The sequence below is a fragment of the Mesocricetus auratus genome, unplaced genomic scaffold (assembly GCF_017639785.1).
Source record: "Mesocricetus auratus isolate SY011 unplaced genomic scaffold, BCM_Maur_2.0 Super-Scaffold_100028, whole genome shotgun sequence".
Lineage (NCBI taxonomy): Eukaryota > Metazoa > Chordata > Mammalia > Rodentia > Cricetidae > Mesocricetus > Mesocricetus auratus.
Window position 1 is genome coordinate 13,825,014 of NW_024429209.1, and position 19,756 is coordinate 13,844,769.

Consider the following 19,756-nt stretch of genomic DNA (forward strand, 5'->3'; position numbering starts at 1 on the left):
AGGCACTCAACAGAGTGAGTTCCAAGACAGCCAGGGCTACACAAAGAAACCCTGTCTCAAAAAAAAAAAAAAAAAACCAAAACCAAACAAAAAAAACCTCCCAAGGGAGAGACTAAAGAGATGGGTCAGTGGTTAAGAACACCGGCTGCTCTCACAGAGGACATCTGGTTCTCAACCATCTGTCTGTAACCCCAGTTCCAAGGGATTCCACTCCCTCTTCTGGCCTCAATGGACACTGCATACACCAAATACACAAACATACACAGACAAAAACACCCATACACATAATAAAAAATTTAAGTTGGGCAGTGGTGATGCATGGCTTTAATGCCAGCACTCAGGAGGCAGAGGCAGGTGGATCTTTGTGAGTTCCAGGCCAGCCTGGTCTACAGTGTGGATTCCAGGACAGCCTCCAAAGCCACAGAGAAACCCTGTCTCAAAAAAAAAAAGAAAAAAAAAAAAGAGGGGGAGGGGAGGGAGGAAAGAGGGAGGGAGAGAAACAAGCCTTACACACATAAATTAGAACTGGGCCCTCGCTGGGCGTTGGTGGCGCATGCCTTTAATCCCAGCACTTGGGAGGCAGAGGCAGGCGGATCTCTGTGAGTTCGAGGCCAGCCTGGTCTACAGAGCGAGTTCCAGGACAGCCTCCAAAGCCATAGAGAAACCCTGTCTCGAAAAACAAACAACAACAAAAAAAAAAAAAACAAAAGAACTGGGCCCTGCCTGACCCAGCAATCCCACATCACCCCCTCCCACCTGCCTGCACAGGCCCTGAGATGTTGCCAACGGGGACTCAAGTGTCAGAACTGGGCAGGCCTCAGGCACTCAGCTGGCCCACTATAAGGGACTGTCCTCAGCTCATGATAGCACCTAGCAACAATGCATGACAACAGGTAGGAATCAGGGAGAGACCACCAGTTTTTAGGAAATCAAGAGACTAGAACATGTGATAGCACAATTGGACAGACTAAGTAAGCAAAGCTCAGACACTGGCAAGCCTGTCAAACCAGCTTCTTGAGGGCCATTATATCCTACCTCAATGAAGGTAGAGAGCACTCAAGCCAAGGGCTTTCATTCATGCATGTGCACATGTAAATATGCATACTTCTCTCTCTGTCTCACACACACACACACACACACACACACACACACACACACACACTAGGGCTCCTACGCTCTGCAGGCAGCCTCAGTAGCAAAGGCAATGGCAATTTAAAGGTAATCAGTCTGGCTGGTTCAGAGAGACATCACTTGTCTAGCATACCCTAGGCCCTGACCTCAACACCGCCACATACCCCGAAATGTGAGGGACTTGAGCTTGGTGGAAACAAAAATAAACACACGAGTCAATTTTTAAAATAATTTTGTGTATGGGTGTTTTGCCTATATGTATGTATACCATGTACATACCTGGTGCCTGCAGAAGACGGTGTCAGATCCCCTGGAACTGGAGTTAGAAATAGTTGTAACTATTCTACTATTCTAACTATACTACAATGTGGGTGCTGGGAATTGAACCTAGGTCCTTGGAAGAGCAGCCCGTATTCTTAACCATAGTGATATCTCACTACCTGTCAAGTTTGGTTTTTATTTTTTTGGTTGGGTGTGGTGGAACGTGCCTTTAATTAGAGAAACCTGGAGGCAGGAATAAAAGGGGTGGGGGGGTCTTAATAATGTCTGCAGCACCCAACTGTTTCTCCCAGGACACAGCCCACTGTGGGGAAATGGGCAGCTAACCCCTGGGCCTGGTTCCCATCTCCTGGGGACGAGCGTCCTGTGTGTGCTGCAAATGAGGGGAGCCGCAGAAAGTGACTGCTAACGCCATAAACACTTCGTTTTAACAATGGAAGACACTTTATTTGGTTTTTTAAAATCATCTCTGAACATTTCAACTCTGTAGAAATCAAATGCAAAATATATGCATTTTTAAATTAGCATTTACTCAACTATTCGGATCACAGCAATCTCCCACAGTGAGACACACGGAGGGATGAGGCCATGCCAGTCTGTACACACAATATTTCCTGGTGGAAAGCATACTGGACTAACTCAGGCAACCTGGCCTCCATCTTGAGTCCCTGCAAATCTGGAGCAAACTGGAATGGAAAACTAGAGCTCTCAGGAGTGGGCCAGGCATAAACAATTCTGGAGTGTAGAAGGAACATCAAAGGCCGCTGCCCAGGGAAGCTAGTCTCAGTAATAAAAGTACTCAAATTTAGCTGTATATACACCTATCTACATGTGATCTATCAGCTAGAGATACAAAAGAGCCGTGTAAGATCTGAAACCTTAAAATCACTCCAGTAAATAGGAAGGACACCAGCAAATTCACAGTGGCTCAGGGTCCGGCTGGTCAAGCCTGCTCCGCAGCTGAATGCCTTTCTTAGGGAAATCCCACTAGCACATGATCTCAAACAGTGGCCATCACAGCTGCCTATGGCTGAAGTGTGTTACCAGTTCACAAGGAAGTGAAAGTTTCAAATTCCTGCCTACTCCTGGCTCTGCTCCCCGGAAAGGAAAACCCAGAGGCAGGTAATTTATACAAGGGCTCCTGGCCCCTCAGCTGAGCACTGGAGAAGCATCTGTCTGCAGGGCACACACCCCACCCCTTCTGCCCACCCTAGTGCAAAAAAACTTGAGAGCCACTGCTGAGAGCCCTGGGAACCAGTGAGGAAGGCATAGATGGGGCAGGGAACCCCACCTGAATTTCCTTCTGAAATGAAACTCGAGGTTTGGGGTGCAAGATTCATGCTCAGCAGGCACCAAGACCAGAGCTGCAGATGTGAAGGCTGAGGTCTCCAACTTGTCACTGGGGTCACTGCAGACCTCGGCACCGTGCCAACCCCTTGTGCACACTGGAGGTAGGTGTATAATAATATTTACCATAGGGAACGGCAGCAGCTCTCACGTGAGAAGAAACATGGGCTCTGTCAGTCCCCTACCCCGAGCGAGGCTCTCGGCTCCACCCTAGCAAGTGGAGACCACCTAGGAAAGGGCATGAGCACCCCCGCTTGGAAGACTAAAGGACCCAGGGTGCCTTTATATATACCATATCATTATTCCTTTCACCATGTTGAAACACACAGTAAGTTGAATACTCACTTGCAAATAAACCTCCAACTGTACATACAGTACAATAAGGGGGTGCAAACAAGGAGGGACATCAGTGCTGTTGTGGAGTCCACTTTCCAATTGCTGAGCAGAGCTCGCCAACACTGTGGGCTGATTGAGTGGAGCTGGCAAGATGGCATTCAGCTAATACTGGACTTGGCTCCCCTTTGAAACTGGTTGGGGAGAGGTAGGGGGAGGGGACATCTGCCTAGGGATCCTTGTATCAGTAGAGCAGGAGAAGAGGCGAGCCATCAGAGAGGCTGGTATGGCAGGAGGGCTCATTTCACAAGCCAGCAGGCCTCTAGCTCGCCATTCGTGGGTATTTGAAGGTGACCCAAAGGACCCTTCCCAGTCCAAACCGGCTTTGCAGTGGGAGGGGTAGGTATGGCGAGAGTCCCAGAGACAGAGACCTTCTTTCAAAGGAACCAGAACCAAAACCCAAACCCAAACCAGCTAAGCAGGGAGTGGAGAGATGAGTGAAATGACTGGATGAGGTGCCACTCTGTCCCTCAGCCCACACAGCAGCTGCGGGGGCGTGTCAAGTGCTAAGTGAACTCGCGTGTGAAGGAACAGTAGCCCTGGCCGCTTCCATGGTCAAGCTCAGGCCTCCGCCTCTGACACTGCCGTGCTACCTCTTGACGGAACCAAGCCAGGTCAGTGGTGTAGCCCTTGTAGCAGGAGGTGGGGTGGGACCTATCTGTACACGAGATGGGAGAACTGCGTGGACTTGTAGTTGAGCTGGTCATTGGGCATGAACTTGTGCAGCTCACTCTTTCTGCAGCAGGGGTCGTAGTGATAGGCGCCGAGGCAGGCGTCGCAGGAGACTTTTGAACACTGAGTGCAGGTGTTGGTGGCACCCACGCGGTTACAGAAGCCACAGCGGGAGGTGGCTGTGGTGGAGGGCTTGGGCTTTGAGTGCACAGGTGGCAGCCGGTCAAAGCCCTGAGTCTGGCCCACATACTTCTCCCGCACAGGTGCCCCATGGACCAGACTGTCGTGAGCAGAGGCCTTACTGGGAAAGGCGCTGGACTTGGAGGCGGAAGGACAGCCGAGTAGACTGTCACAGCGCTGGCAGAGGGAGGAGCTGCAGGGCAGGCCACAGTTTTGGCACTTGGAGAGGGCTGACTCTTTGGTGGGGGGTGAACGCTTGTGGTAAATGGAGTGGGCATCATTTTTAACCAGCCACACATCTGGTCGCAGCGCATCCTGCCTCCGGTAGGTGGCCCTGGGTTCCGAGTCCGTATACAGGTCCACGTCATCCTGAGTGGAAAAGTACGTACTGCGCAGCAGGCCAAGGCCATTGACGTGGGAGATGGATGGAGGGTCATCAGGGCTACCATGGGGGGAGCTGGACATGGTCAGCAAGGAGGGGGACGGGCGGATGATCTCATCCTTCAGGTCATCCCCTACAGCCATGGCCAGGGGATCCTTTCGCAGACCCAGTGAGGAGACCTTTGAGGAGAGCTTCCTGCCCTCCCAGTAACTATCGTAGGCATCCACCGACCTGGAGGGTTTGGTCACTCGGGTCTTGTAGTAGTCCTTGGCTGCCCGCTCACTGGCTGACTTCTGAAGTGCCACACGAGCCATGGAAGTGGTCAGGTGCTCCCGACTCTCGGCCCGTCTCCGCAGAGCATCTGAGCACCCATGCGCGTCCTCTGTGCTGCCCTTGCGTTCGGTCACCACATCCAGCTCCGAGTAGCCCTTGTCCTTCACCTTCGAGTGGATCCCCAGCATCTGCTCACACTCCACCGTGGCCAGGAAGAGCTCAAAGGAGACCATCTTCACCTGGAGGGACTCCACAAGCTCCTTTAGTTTGTACGCAGTGCCCAACTCAGGCTCGTAGCCCATGAACCTCAGAATGGCTCGGATGTCCTCCTCCAGCAATGTGGACTTGACATAGTAAACAAAAGGGCCTGTGTAGGTCTAGGGAGAAAGTGGGCCAAAAAAAAGAAAGAGAGAAAAGAAAAAGAGGCATGCTACAGAGACGCCTGTTCACACCAAGTGCAGAGCGGGACTAGCAGGGAGAGATGGGGAGTCTCTGCCTGTAGACCACCTAGGCAAGAACATACTAAATGCACACCACCAAGCAAGGGGCACATGAGGCCATCAGTTTTCTGTGTAGGTATGAAGGCTTTGTTCCACAAGGAAGTACAGGGGATGGGATTATAGAGAGTGTGACACTAAGCCCAGAGAATGTCCCTTTTGGGACATATTAGGGCTGGGGATATAGCTTGGGATACCGCATGCACCATAGCTTTAATCCCCACTACAATAAATAAATACACAGACCATGTCACGGTTCCAGCCTGGCTTGGTACAGCCTCTACTCCCTACACCCCACCCCCCCACCCCTGGCCCCCAGTTCCCATGCTATGGAAAGTACAGAATCTTTTCTTAACCCCGCCCCACACCAGCACCCAGATGCTCAGAGACCCTGGGATGAGAACAGGGCTCAGGAGAGGGCAGCGGGCAGAGGCAGCCACCCCACCTCACCTTGATGCTGCGGAACTCCTTCTTCCAGGGGAACAGGAAGAGGTTGATGGCCACCGTCTCTAGCATGCTGAAGGCGCAGTGCAAAGCGCTCAGGCTGGAGCCGCTCAGTGAGCGGAGGGAGCTCTCCACCACTTCATAAAAGCGGATCAGCCGAAATCGTTGCAAGGGGTCCACCTTGTGCAGGCTGAGCAGCGTGGCGGCTGCCACTCGCAGGTACTCATCGCCACCAGGCTGCTGCTTGCCAGGGGTGGTGTCCACTTTGCTCTCATGGAACTGCACGTACTTCCGAAATAAATCATCCTTGTACTTCGTATCCATTGAACTGGGCTTCCCCAATCAAACCCAAGGGCTACCTCATCTCCCCCATGGCTCTGGGACTGGAGGTTGGCACATCACATGAAGAACTGGCATGGTACCCACGGGCCAGCGCATGCTCTGAAAAGGGAGGAACAAGAAGCCATCACCCATCTGACTGGTCCCTACCCCAGCTTCAGAATGCTGAGGACAGCAGAGCCCAGAGCTGGCCTAGGCTATGCTGGCTCTTTAGCACAGATGGCCTCCATATGCTCTTCCGCCTGGCACAGACATGGAACACACAGGGGCAAGGTGGTGAGAACACACAGGCCTGCAGCTCAGCAGCTCACAGGAGTGACGAATGCCCCGGAGGCAGGGTCAGAGAGCTGGCACACACTGCTTGGCCTCGGTGTCACAGAGGAGGAGTTTGGGAAAGCCCCAGGCAAAGTTAAACCTGAAGCACTGCCAGGCCAGGGTGTGACACTGGAGGTGGCAGGAGGGAGGGGCTGAGCTGGCTCAGCAGAGCAGGTCCCAGAAACCAACCCCTTACTTCTGAGCAAGGGGGCACAGAAGCTACTGTGCCCCTGGAGACAGGCAGTTATTGAGAAAAGTACCCAGGGCCACAAAGCTCCCAAGGAGAAGCAAAGGTCAGAGCCCAGGCAGACTCCAGAGTCCAAGCCCAGCCCACCACACCCTGCTTTCCTGGAGCAGGAAGGAGATTGGCACCGGCACAAAGGAGGCTGCTAAAGACCAGGCACAAAGAGGGGGGGAGGCTGACTCACAGGACACAGGCTGGGACTGTACTCATTTGTATGAGAGACCCTTCGTCCCATTCCCAAAGCACACACAGCAGAGTTCAAGGGTCTGAAGAGGGACTACAGAGACCAGGCAGACTGCTGTCCCCTTCACCTTAGAGGGGCTACAGCTTCTGGGAGAAGAAAAGGCGGGGCCAGAATGCACACCAGCCCAGCAGCTCACAGCCAGCCTTGGGTAAACAGAGCAACACTCACACTGCCACACACTGCAGGCAAACAGCGCTCAAAAGGGTAAGTGCTAGTGAGGCAGCAAGGCAGGAGCTCCACAGCCTGAGTTCAGAGCCCTGGTCCAAGTCACTTGGGACAGCCCCTCAGTCCTTTTACTTATGAACCTCATGAGCACACGCAGCTCTGCACAGTAAGTAAGGACTTATGCTCAGTTTAGTGAGATGGTGACAGGATCTTCTCTGCCCTGGCAAGGGGCCCACTCTCAAGACATCAGGCTTTCTCAAGAAGGCTCCAGCAGAGTGGGTATGAACCGCACCTGACACTTTCCTGGCCAGAATCCCAGAGTATGGGTGGTGACCACCTTACTCTAAGCTCACCTCTGCACCTGCCCAGGTGAGGCAAGACTCATCAGCATCACTGAGACTATGGGAGGCAAAGGGGCTTGGGGTTGGCCTGTGCAGTCCTCCAGCAGATCTGTGTTCTGGCACCATCAACAGTCCACAGAACCACCAGGCCTCAGTTCCAACGCAGAGCCGAGTAAATGCCACCTTCCCAGTCCCTCACTGCCACAATATGAAATTGCTGGCTTTACTCTTTTACTAGCTTCCTCTAAGTTTCACCCCATAACCTGTAACTCTGATGAAGTCAGAGGTCACCACAGTAATTAGCACTGATGCAGTTTCAAGTAGGTACCTAATACCACTGGAGCAATGCATGATATAAGGAATTCAGGCACACACAGAGTGACCCTTCGGTCTCTCAGCAGGGTCACGAGAGCAGCTGGAGGATGAGTGACAAATATGGCATGCCATGCAGCCTGAAGCTTAGGGTGACTCTGTGCCCCGGACAACCCTGAAGCCCACATCCCACAGTGTTTTACAGAGCACCTGCCTTCTACCTGGCCTGGATAAGGCTGGGGAGCAGGAACTGTAGAGGCTATCGGTGAAGACAGTGTAGACCAATGCTACCTAGAACAGCTCGGCAGCCACCCAAGCATGCACATCCTCTCAATACAAACCCACTGCGGCCAAAGAGAACATTTGCAGCTGCTCTTGATAATAAACATGGGGTTTACCTATGAGGAGATGGTTTTCGTTAAGTTTGAAAACAAAAAAGAGGTTGGGTGGTGGTGGTGGTGGCGGCAGCAGCAGCGGCGCATGCCTTTAATCCCAGCACGCAAGAGGCAAAGGCAGGCGGATCTCTGTGAGTTCGAGGCCAGCCTGGTCTACAGAGCAAGTTTTAGGACAGCCTCCAAAACAATACAGAGAAACCCTGTCTCGAAAAACCAAACAAAGAAAACCAAAAAGACTATCAAGAGGGTGGGGTGGGTGACACAGTAGTTGAGCAGCTGCCTAGCATGCATGAGACCCTGGATCCTATCTTAAGCACCAGATATGGTCTCATGTAGCTCAAGCTGACCTCAAATTTGCTGCACCATTGAGGGTGACCTTGAACTCCTGATCCTCCTGCCTCAGCCTTTCAAGTGCCGAGGTAAAATATTAATAAGGGCTGGGGGCTGGAGACATGGTTCAGCAGTTAAATGGTCTGGGCAGCTCTTGTAGGGGACCCAGGTTTCATTCCCAGCACTCAAATAGCAACACAGAACTATCTGTCCCTGTCACTCCAGTCCCAGGGGATCTGATGTCCTCTTCTGACCTCTGCGGACACTGCACACACATGGTGCACAGACCTATATGCAGGCAAGCCACCCACACACATAAAATAAGACAGGCACGGTCATACACACCCCAGCACTTAGGAAACAGAGGCAGCCTGATAGTGAGTTCCAGGACAGCCAGGGTTATATAGAAACCGTCTTTTGTGGTGGACAGCAACAGTGGGTGGCTACCATGCATCTTCCTAAACACTGCTATTTTTTTCCTCTCTGTGGAAGTCAGCCTTTAGCTCCAGGTAGATGACATTTGCAAAGGGAGCCATCCTCCTGCCCAACTCAGCAAAGAGGTGCTGTTTTGCAATGGCTCCTCACTCCACACCCTTGTTTTTGGCTGGCAAACAAGAAACAAGGAAAGGAAACTCACAGCTTCAGTGAGTGCTCACAGTCCTAAAATAAGGGCGAGAAACATACAGAATCCTGAAGCTGAGAGAAGCAGCACACACCTAGAAACCCAGCCTAGAGGCTGAGGCAGGAGAATTGCCATGCACTTAAGTTCAGTCTGGATTACTCTCAAGAAAATCTCAACAGGGCTGGTAGGGGGGAGGGGAAGGCAAAAGAAAATGAATGCCTGCAATCCCAGCACTCAGAGGGTTGGAACAGGAAGATCTCTTAAGAGTTCAAAGTCAGCCTGAGGTAGAGAGTTCAGATCCTGTATGAGAAAAGGAGGGGCATGGGGGGAGGGCTCAGCAGTGCTCTCCGTGCAAGCATGAAGAACTCACTCACTGTGTACACTGCAGCATCAGCACTGGGGAGCAAAGACAGGACAATTCTAAGAGCCTGATCAACAGCCCACCTAGCAAGAACAGGGAGCCTCCAATGCTGGTGCACACCCTGAATCCCAAGGCCAGGAGGCAGAGTCAGGTGGATCTCTGAGTTCAAGGCCAGCCTGGTCTAAGAGTGAGTTCCAGGACAGCCAAGGCTACACAAAGACACCTTGTCTAGAAAACAAAATAAAATGAAGAGGACCTAGTTCCAATACTTGGTAGCAGCGAGAGGCAGGCCAGCAGGTGGATCTCTGTAAGTTCCAGCCCAGCCAGGGCTACACTGTAATACCCTACCTCAAAAAAAAAAAAAAAAAAAAAAAAGGAGGTGGTGGTGGTGCCTAGAGGGATAACTTAGTGATTAAAAACACCTGTTCTTGCAGGGGCCTGTGTTTAATTCCCAGAACCCATATGATGGCTCACCACTGTCCATAACTCCAGTTCCAGGGGATCTGACATGCTCTTTTTACTTCTGTGTGCACCTGGCATGCCCAGAATGTGGACTGACACAGATTCGAGCAAAATACTCACACACAGTTTTTTTTTTTATTATTTTAAGGGGGGAGATGGAGAGATGGCTCAGTGGTTAAGAGCTTAAGAGCCCTGGTTGCTTTTATAGAGGACCTGGATTTAATTCCCAGAACCCACATGGGGGCTTACCAGACTTATCACTGTCTGTAACTCCAACCCCAGGGGATCTGACACCGTCTTCATGCCTCCAAGGCATACACATGGTCCATAGATATGCATGAAGGAAAAACACCCAACCGCATAAATAAAAATAAAAATTTAAAAACTCTTAAAGTGCAGAGATAAGAGAAAGTCATGTAACCTCTGGCGTCCTCTACAGATACAGACCCAAATACACCACACACCACAGGGTAAGAGAATGAAATAATGACTAGGGACCCACTATGTTCCAAGTGACACGACAGGCTCTCCACTTTAATCACATCTCCCATTTCATCTTGACAGCAGCTGAAGACACTGAGATGCACTCAACATCAGCAGAGCCAAAAGGGCCAACAGGTCCCGAGGACTGGCGTTCTCCCTTTCAGCTCACCCATTTCTGGCTATAACTGGTATCAATTACAAAGAGATCAGGATATGCAAGTCCCTGTGCCAACTGTCCAAAAACCAGTAAGATCCACAGGACAGCCAGCATTCAAGAGGGAACTGAGCAGAGAGCCAATTCACTTGTCCTAAGTCGAGACAAGTCATGGATCTGAGACTTGAACCTGAATCTAACCCTAGGCAAAAGCCATCTGGCTACATCTTCTGGGGTGGGCTCCTGGAAAGGCTTGTTCAGTCAAAATGCCTTGCAGCCCAGAATACTAGTCTCATAGTAGCAAAACTGCCATCTTCCCACACTGAATGGGCTGGGAGAGCCACCAGCCTCTTAATGATGTAAGCTCAAGGGCCCAGGAGAGAGGCTGGCCAGAGACCAGCCAGCAGTGAGGCAGTTACATCATCCCTGCTGAATACATTTCCTAAGAATACAGGCTGCCTTGTGGCTGGCCCTAACTGTTGTCTTTTCTGAGCACAGAGCCAGCAATTTATTCCCAGCACTCTGGAAAGCACAACAAAAACACACATTCTCTGCAAAACACAGCCTGGTTACAGGAGAGCAAGACAGCCCAGTGACAGAAGCTGTTAATTTCTCTAAGCAACCCAAAGACTGGAATGCCAAGCCAATCCAGGCTGGCAGGGGGAAAAATACAGCTCTCTGGATATCCAGAACACGGAAGCAGAAGGGTGGATGCCTAGTGCTATCGGTTCTGGGTGGCACCTCCTGAATCCACAATCTGGGCCCCTTTGTTAAAGCAAGACAGTGAAGACGAAGCTAGTGCACAGGCAGAGGGCTTTACCAACAATTATTCTTTAAACATCCAATGGAGAAAGCCGAAGGCGTTTAAAGTTCAGCTGAATGGAAACCAAATAATGTGGTAAGTAGAGCATCGGTTCGGCTTTACCACTGCTGGCCCATTCAAGCAGAATATGCCCCGTGGCAGCATTGAAAGGCACTCTCTCCCTATACTGGCAGATGCTATTTGGGTCCCAACTCTGCAATCTACATGTTTACACACCCCTGGTTCAGCTTCATCCTCCAAACGGAATCAGAGACGCGGCTCCATCCCTCTTCTCTCCAGCTCACCTCTATGCAATCATTCTAAGCAAGAGGTTCCCAGACTTATCGGCACCATCCCCGCTGACTGTAGAACACTACAGGAACTCTGCACTACTAGCCTCCAGAAACACTGTCACGGGGTCTTCCAGAGCTCTGAAAACAACGTGGGCTGTGCTGGAACATGGCTTCCCTCCCCACAGCTGCTTCTCTTGGGGGTTCCGACAGGAGCTATGCCCCTTTCCTGCAGGGGTCATAAACCTGCGGCGGCTACTCCCTGCTGGGTGAGCCGCCGGCCCCTGACCGCCATAGCGGCGGGGAAAACGCCCCGGGCTCAAAGGCAGGCGCACAGGGTCGTTTTGTAGGTGGTACCGGGAACTGGGGCAGAGCCCAGGGGTATCGGACACGCTGTGCAAGCTCTCGCTAACGCCCCTCCGTCTGCCAATGAAGTGCCGGGATCTGTCACTGGACACCTGCTGTACCCCGGCATCGTGCAACGCCTGCGTCCTCCTCATTCCACGCCCACCGCAGCCCCGGAAGGCCGTCCGTCGCGTCCCTCCTCACAGACCCGGAGACCGAGGCTCCCGAGGCGGAGCGACTTAGGCAAGGTCACTCGGTGAGTCCAAAGCCAGGTCCGCCTCCCCTCCCGGCTGCGAGCCACGGCGCGGTGCCTGTCCCCGGGGGCGCCGGGGGCGCGTGAGCAGTTTCACCCGGAGCGAGGGCTGCGGCCGGCGCAAATAGCAGCTGCGGCCGCGGGGACGGAGCCGAGGACCTGGACAGCGACGGCGCCCGCAGGGACCCGCCCTCCCGCCTGCCCCGCACTCACCCGCCGCTGCCCGCCAGCCAAGCGAGCGCCGCCGGAGCACGGCCCCGTCGCTCCCGCCGGCTCCAGGGACCGAGACCAGTACCGGAGCTTGGGCGGCCCGGAAGCACTCTGCCCGGAAGTGACGTCAACGGAGGGCCCCTGCGAGAGGCCGGATCGAGGCTGCGCGCTGAGCCTGGGAAGGAGCGGCGGAAGCCGGTGGCCCCCAGGTGAACAGGAGGAATGAGGGGCTACCGTTCGGGGACGAGGCAGCGGGAGACGGGAGGAGGGGAGGAGCGCTTCTCCGCGGAACCCAACCTCACCCCTCAGGGGCAGTCGAGGAGGCCCAAGCGGAACCCGGAAGCAAATGAGCTGGAAGTGACAAGCAGCGCTCCGCCCGCAGACGCTGGTTAGCCGGGTTGTCATAGAAACGGGTTCCAGAGCCGGGGGATTGGTTTTTCCACCTGGCCGGCTTTCCCCTTGGTCAGGACAGTGCTTGAGAGCCCGAGTGACGTCAGGACCCGCGATCCCATTTCAAAGACGAAACCGCGGAGGGTAGAGTCAACGCGGAGGTCACCCGAGACTGGAGAGAGGACCGTGGGTGTTACCACTGGCGACCAAGGTTGGGGCGGATGGGGCGTGAAGGGAGGCTCAGGGGAGGGCTCAGCGTTTTGGAGCACTTGTTGCCTTCATAGGATACGGGTTCGATTCCCAGCACTCACGTGGAGGCTCACAACCATCCATAACACCAGTTCCAGGGGATCTGATGCCCTCTCAGACCTCCTCGGGGATTAGTCACGCACGTGGTATACATACATAGATGCAAGCAACACATAACGTAAACTAAAAATAAATCGCTACACAGCAAAACTCTGTCTCGAGTGATAACAATAATGGGAATCAATCATTCCCATTAATCCATAGATTGGACCTCAGGGCGCGGCTCAATAATCTCAACTATTCCGAAGAGTCAGGAGGAGTGTGAGTTTAAGGCTAACATCCACAATTTGGCGAGCTCCTGCCTAGAAGGAAATAATAGAAGGCTGAGGCTATACCCATTCCTAGAACCCTGGCCTAGCCGGTGTGTGCTCCCTGCGTTCAGTTCCCAACAATGGACACACAGGACGGGGAGGCTCCTAGTGTTAACTTTAACTGGTTACTAGCAGGGTGACCATGAACAAGCCACTTAACCTCTCTGAGCCTCATCATAATATCGTTTAAAAGCAGTAATAATGGCAATAATAATTAATGGCAGCTGCCGAGTAAGATGTAGTCAGAATGAACTACACAGAAACTGCTTAGTACATAGTGAGCCCAGACTAAGACCTAAAGAAGTTGCTTGAGACAAGTAGCCCAGGCTGGTCTAGCGCTCACTATGTATTCTGGCCTGTAATTCACTTGTAGCCCAGGCTACTCTCAAACTTGTGGAGCTCAGCCTGTCTCTGTCTCCTGAATGAAGCCGGCGTCCCTCAGTTGTGTAACCATGGAAACCAGAGGGGCCGGTGCAATCCTCCCATCTCCCTTCGGGAGCTACACAGTCTACAGTGGCTTGTGTCCTGACAGCTTGCCCCTCGACTTTCCATAGGTTTCTCTAAACTCCTCCTTGCCACATTGACTGGGAGCTCCCTGAGAGATGAACTCCAGGTGCTGTGCTGGGGAGACAGCTCAGCCTTTAAGGACTGGCTGCTCGAAGACCTGGGTTCAGTTCCCCAGAACACCCTGCCAGACACAGGGAATTAGACACCTTCTTCTGGCCTCTAAGAGGCATTCATGCGTGTGGTGCACAGTCACACGTTCAGGAAAAAAAAAATCATATACACAAAGTTTTTAACTTAGAGGGGGCGGGGCTTTGATTTGCCCCAAAATCCCTAGAGTTTGACAAGTGCCAGACACAGGTAAGGTATGGAGCATCATTTTTGATTGGCTGGAATTTCGGGGTTTTCTCGAAGCAATCTGGATGTGTAGCCTTGACTGTCCTGGAACTCACTCTGTAGACCAGGCAGGCCCCAAACTCACAGAGCTCTGCCTGCCTCTGCCTCCCGAATGCTGGAATCAAAGTCGTGCACCACCACCGCGTGGCTTTTTCAGGCCTCCGGCCTCTCCACCTGCTGCCTGGTTTAGGACACCCTTCTGGCGCCCTTCCTCCCCCTGTCTTACATGCTGGCGTCCAGCCTCAACTCAGCCTTGCTTTCTTCCTGCAGTTCTGTGACTCCTCCAGCTAAGAGAGCCAGAGCCTTCCCCTCCTGACCCCCCACAACACTCACCGTGGCTGTAGCTCGGCTCTTAGTCCTGCAGGTCACACACTTGGGCAGCATGACGCCGCACCAGGCCCCACCCTCCTTTTCATCTGTGTCCCCCGGGGCCCTGTGCAGTCTCATCAGGAGCCATCCAGCTGGTGTTCTCTGGTTGTAGAGAACCAGGGTAACACTCTTAGAACCAGGGTGACACCCACAAAAGAAAGTCAGAAAGCCTGATGTAATTCCACATATAAGTTGAGGTTAAGTGCACGCACAAACTGTTCAGTTTGTAGCTCCCGCATCAGGCTTCTCAACTGTAACTCCAACTCCAGGGAATCTAACACTTTCTTTTGGCTTTACCTCTGAGAGCACCTGCACTCACATGGCAGACATATACACAAATTAAAAAGTAAAAATAAATCTTTTTCAAGCCAGGAGTGGTGGTATATGCCTGTAATCTCTGAACTCAGGAGATAGAGGCAGGAGAATCTGGAGTTCAAGGCCATTCTTGCTAATAGTATGTTGAGGCCAGCCTGGGCTACACGAGACCCTGTCTCAATCCCCTTAACAAGGAAAGGGGACAAAAGGCCCTGGCAGCAAGTGTATCAAGCTTGCATTTTCACATGAGGCTTTAAGAAAGTCCCTTCCATCTCTGTGGTTCTGTGACAGCCAAGAGGAAAGCCCTAGTGATGGAAACATGTGACATTTCCTGTCAGAAAAGACCCAAGGTCTCAAGAAAGGCACATTTCTCATCCTCTACACAAATGAAGACTTGTGACTTCTGTGCTTGGTGTCCAAATTTCATTACATAATGATTAGCAGGTTACATAATGATCATGTGACAACCACCAGGCACCCTCACTTTTTAGGAGCCAACACTCTACCTACCTCTTTCTATTTTTTATTATGCCCCCCCCCACAAAACTAGCAGGATTCCAACAATACAGAAGCACGCAGAACAAAAACCGAAAGAAGTTCTGTGACCCAGCAGTGGGCTTTCTTGGCCTCTGGGAGAAGTGCAGGTAGCTGTATGATTCAGTGGCAAACAAAGGGGGAGGGGGGGTCGGCTCCAAACAGCAGCATGATGAGTGGAGTGTCTCCCTAAGCAGCCTGCACCTGCAGGGGATGATGGGACTCTGCATGATGCCTCAAAACATGCTGGGCAAGGAAAAGACACGCTGTGGGACAAAAACAAGCAAAACAAGCATTGGTCAGTATCACTGAGCTTAGGTTCATGTAAATATCCAAAGCCAACCAGAGAGGAATATAGTCCAGATGCCTGTTTCCCCTAGTCATTTCAGCCCTAGTACTGAGGCAAGAGAATGACTGGAGTTCAATTCCAGCCTGAGACCTAAGCAGTGAAAAGTCATCTGTTTAGGGGGCAGGGAAGGCACTCAACAGTTATGAACCCTTGCTGTTCTTCCAGAGGACCAAAGTTCAGTTCTCAGCAACCACATTGCGAAGCCCACAATCTCCTGTAACTCCAGTTCCAGGGACTCTGACACCTACCTGCACATAAAGAATAAATCTTGCTCAGGTGTTGCAGTGCTCAACTTTAGTCCCAGCACTCAGGAGACAGAGGCAGGCAGATCTCTGTGAGTTCAAGACCAGCCTGGTCTACAGAGTGAGTTGCAGAACAGCCAGGACTACACAGAGCAACCCTGTTTCAAAAAAAACATGTTAAAATTTGTTTTGGGTATTTTGCTTGCATACACTGTGAGCATTCCCAGTGCCCACAGAGGCAGAAGAAGTCAGGGTGTTCAAATTCTTTAGAACTGGAGTTACAGACAGTCATGGACCAAACTTGAGTGCTTTGGGAGAGCAGCCTGCATGCTTTTTGTTGTAGTAGGGTGCTTGCCTCTCAGCATGAGGCCTCGGGTTCAACCCCCAGTACTCAAGTATTAATTCCATAGTTTGTTTATTGGGTTTTGAGCTTATGCACAGGTCTGGCCTTCCTTTCACCTGAAGGGAAGAAAGCAGTCAGACAAGAAAGAACCAGGAGATGAAATCTCAGCTGCTGGCAAGCACATAATGACGTACTGAGAGTCCAGAGCCTGGCACAGTAGAAATGGCATCTTCCAGAGCACTAGCTCACAGTGCATAATGAGCACTAGAGAGCCTGAAGTCTCTGTGCCACGGGCTCTTCATCTGTTAGCTTCCAGATGACAGCAGCACCCACTGGACGCCACTGACACCAGGTGGTCCCCACAAGCACTTGACTAAGCACTCAGCAGCAGCTGTCACTGTTGGGGTCGGTTGGTAACAGCTCTTGCTCACCTGAAACCTGCTATGTATCCTAGGCTGGCCTAGAAGGCCTCCTCCGCTTCCTAGGTGGGGGGATTGTAGGTGTGTGCAGCCACCTTCCAGCTTAGCGGGGTTTTTTGTTTTGTTTTTACATTTAGTTACTGTGTTGGTGGGCACTGGGCGGGGACTGGACAGTATTTCTGCATACCACAGCGTGTGTGTGAAGGTCAGAGGACAACTTGATGGAGTCAGTTCTCACTTTCTGCCACCATGGCCCTGGGGATCCAACTGAGGTCATCAAGCACCCATCCCACCTTGCCAACCCTCCGTCTTTCTTCGTTCCCATCCCTGCAAAGGAGCTGATAGCCATTCTACCACCCCACTGCTTGTTACAGGCTTCTTTTTCCTTCGGAGTTCTACACTGTAACCAAGGCTGAGTACTCGCTATGCAGCATCATGCTGTCCCTGAACTCAAGGCAATTCTGCTGCTTCTGCCTGTTTACGTCATAGGTGTGGGTCCTGAAATCTGACTGTCCTTTTGGTTGAATGAAATACCCCTGACACATCTTGCAAGGACCTTCCCTCTGGGGGATAAGCCTTGATTTATTTTTTAATAATTTCAATTAAATTTATTCGCTTTGTTTTCTGTGTGCTTTGCATGCATGTATGTGTGCACACCGTGTGTGTGCACATGGAAGTCAGAAGAGCATTGGATTCCTTGGAACTGGAGTTATGAACAGTTGTAAGCCAACATGTGGGGACCAGGAATTGAAACTAGATCCTTTCCAAGAACAATAAGTTCTCTTCTGAGTCATCTCTCCAACCCCTAAATTTCTTTTTTTTTTTTTTTTTTGGTTTTTCGAGACAGGGTTTCTCTGTGGCTTTGGAGGCTGTCCTGGAACTCACTTTGTAGACCAGGCTGGCCTCGAACTCACAGAGATCCGCCTGCCTCTGCCTCCCGAGTGCTGGGATTAAAGGCGTGTGCCACCAACGCCCGGCGCCCCTAAATTTCTTTAAAGATGTATTCATTTTACTTTTACGTGTATACATGTTTTGCCTGCATATATCCTGTGTGCCACATTGTGCCTGGTGCCCATGAAAGACAGAGGAGGGGTCAGGTCCCTTGGGGCTAGAGTTAAACAGTTGGTTGTGAGCTGCCTGATGTGGGTGCTGTGAACCCAGCTCAGGTCCTCTGAAAGGACCATAAATGCTGAGCTCTGTGCTCACATTGTCGAGCCAGTTTCTAATTGAGTGCTTGTAGGTTGTCTCATCATTGTGAGCGTATGTCTCCTGTGAGACCACGTGTGGAATCATCTCTCCAAACCGAGGTTCCTTAACCTGTATTCACAGTCCCTTCCTCAAAGCTATCTTCATTTGGTTTGATTGTCTTCGTTTTTGGAGACAGGATGTCATGGATCCCAGGCTTGCTGTGCAGGCAAGGATGACTTTGAACTCCTGACTCTTCTGCCTTTCCCTTCCGATAACTGGAATTAGAGGAGCGCCCCACCTTGCCTGGTTTATGGCATGCTGGGTCATGGCTGGCAGGCAAGCACTCCACCAACTGGGCCACTTCCCCAACCCTCGGAAGGTTGTCTTGCCCATTGGATGAGATTCCAGGAGGGAAGAACTTCACCTGAGCCTGCCAAGGAGCTCTACAGCAGGTGTTACCCCGTGAGGCTTCCTGACCTAGTTCAACCTGAATTCACTGGAGGCTGGAGGCCTGGATTGAGAACTCACTGACTTGGAGAACGCCGTTGCCCCAAAGCAGGCACGTGTGTTCTCTGGCTCCTTCACAGCACTTCCCCTTTTCTCCCTAAATATACACCTAACTGCCAGTGTTTCAAAGCCCTCATGCCACCCACAAGTCCAAAGGCTAAGAGCTATTATTACTGGGGATCCATCCTTCCCAACCCACCTCCAAGGAAACATAGTTCACAGGGTTGGATCTTAATCTCATCTGGATGCTATTTAATTGCTCTGAAAACAGTCCCTGGAGGTCATGGCTTCTACTTTGTACTGTACAGCCCTCCAAGCACCAGGCTTCGAAGAGCCATTTGCAGAATGCAAGCACCTTTGTCCCTTGAAGCAAGCAAGGAAAAGCCACACTCAGTGTCCTTGTTATATATCAGTATCATCCCTTGGCAGGAAGAAAGGGGAAGTAGGGGGCTGGAGAGATGAATCAGCAGTCAGGAGCATTTGCTGCTGAAGACCAGAGTTCAGATCCCCGCACCCACATGAGGTGGCTCAAAACTGCCAGGAACAAGCTATGTAGCCACTCCGGGCCTCCATTTCCCTGATAGTAAACTGGGATTAACTGTATCCCCAAGAATGCCTCCAAGACTAGAATGTGATGTCAAGCAAAGACTACGCATTCTTTATGAGCCAGGTATCTTTTATTTAAAAGCTGGGGCTCAAACCGAGGGCCTCCTGATGCTGAGCTCCATGCAGCCTGTCACCCAGGCCTCCTGATGCTAAGCTCCATGCAGCCTGTCACCCCAGGCCTCCTGATGCTAAGCTCCATGCAGCCTGTCACCCAGGCCTCCTGATGCTAAGCTCCATGCAGCCTGTCACCCCAGGCCTCCTGATGCTAAGCTCCATGCAGCCTGTCACTCCAGGCCTCCTGATGCTAAGCTCCATGCAGCCTGTCACCCCTTGAACTTCTCATCCTCCTGCCTTCCCCCCTCAAGCGCTGGGAATCAGGAGTGTGCACTACCACCCAGGGCCCAGTGTGCATGCCAGGCAAGAACTCCACCTACTAGGCCACACCCAGCCCTAGACAACACTTTCTGGGTAACCGACCCTTTGTTGATACTGGAAATCAGTTACTGCCAGTACCCAGCAGCTGCCACAACTCGGCACCTAGAAGTTACTGGCTGGTCGTTCACAGTACGGTGTCTTCCTGTTATACCTCCTTCCAGTCCAAGCCTCTGTCCTATTTTATTGTATTATTTTATTTTTTCAGGCTATTCAAGCCATAGAGAAAGGGCAATATGTACCTCTAGAGACCTGGAAGAATTAAGATAAGTGGTGT

General features: G+C 51.8%; 1 protein-coding gene and 1 long non-coding RNA gene across 3 annotated transcripts; one reads left to right on the top strand and one right to left on the bottom strand.

The window, feature by feature from the left end:
- Positions 1-1,831: 1,831 nt before the first annotated feature.
- Spata2 (spermatogenesis associated 2) lies at positions 1,832-12,827 on the bottom strand. Of its 2 annotated transcripts, none has more exons than XM_005074426.4 (3): positions 12,269-12,827; positions 5,605-6,039; positions 1,832-5,034 (listed from the first exon to the last, which is right to left on the bottom strand). In XM_005074426.4, exons 2-3 carry the CDS (start codon positions 5,920-5,922, stop codon positions 3,805-3,807), a joined length of 1,548 nt encoding a protein of 515 aa, XP_005074483.1. In that variant the 5' UTR covers positions 5,923-6,039; positions 12,269-12,827; the 3' UTR covers positions 1,832-3,804. The 2 variants fall into 2 exon arrangements, with proteins under 2 accessions (XP_005074483.1, XP_012972147.1); XM_013116693.3 differs by lacking the exon at positions 12,269-12,827 and adding an exon at positions 11,405-11,905.
- Positions 10,739-13,114, top strand: LOC121134464. The gene is made up of 2 exons (XR_005871548.1): positions 10,739-11,263; positions 11,893-13,114. It is a non-coding gene; the product is annotated as an uncharacterized LOC121134464 (long non-coding RNA).
- The last annotated feature ends 6,642 nt before the right edge of the window (positions 13,115-19,756 follow it).

Coding starts and splice junctions, on each gene's coding strand:
- Spata2 (XM_005074426.4), bottom strand. CDS start 5,922: ATGGATACGAAGTACAAGGATGATTTATTTCGGAAGTACGTGCAGTTC. Junction 5,035..5,604: donor AGGAGTTCCGCAGCATCAAG/GTGAGGTGGGGT, acceptor CTTTCTCCCTAG/ACCTACACAGGCCCTTTTGT.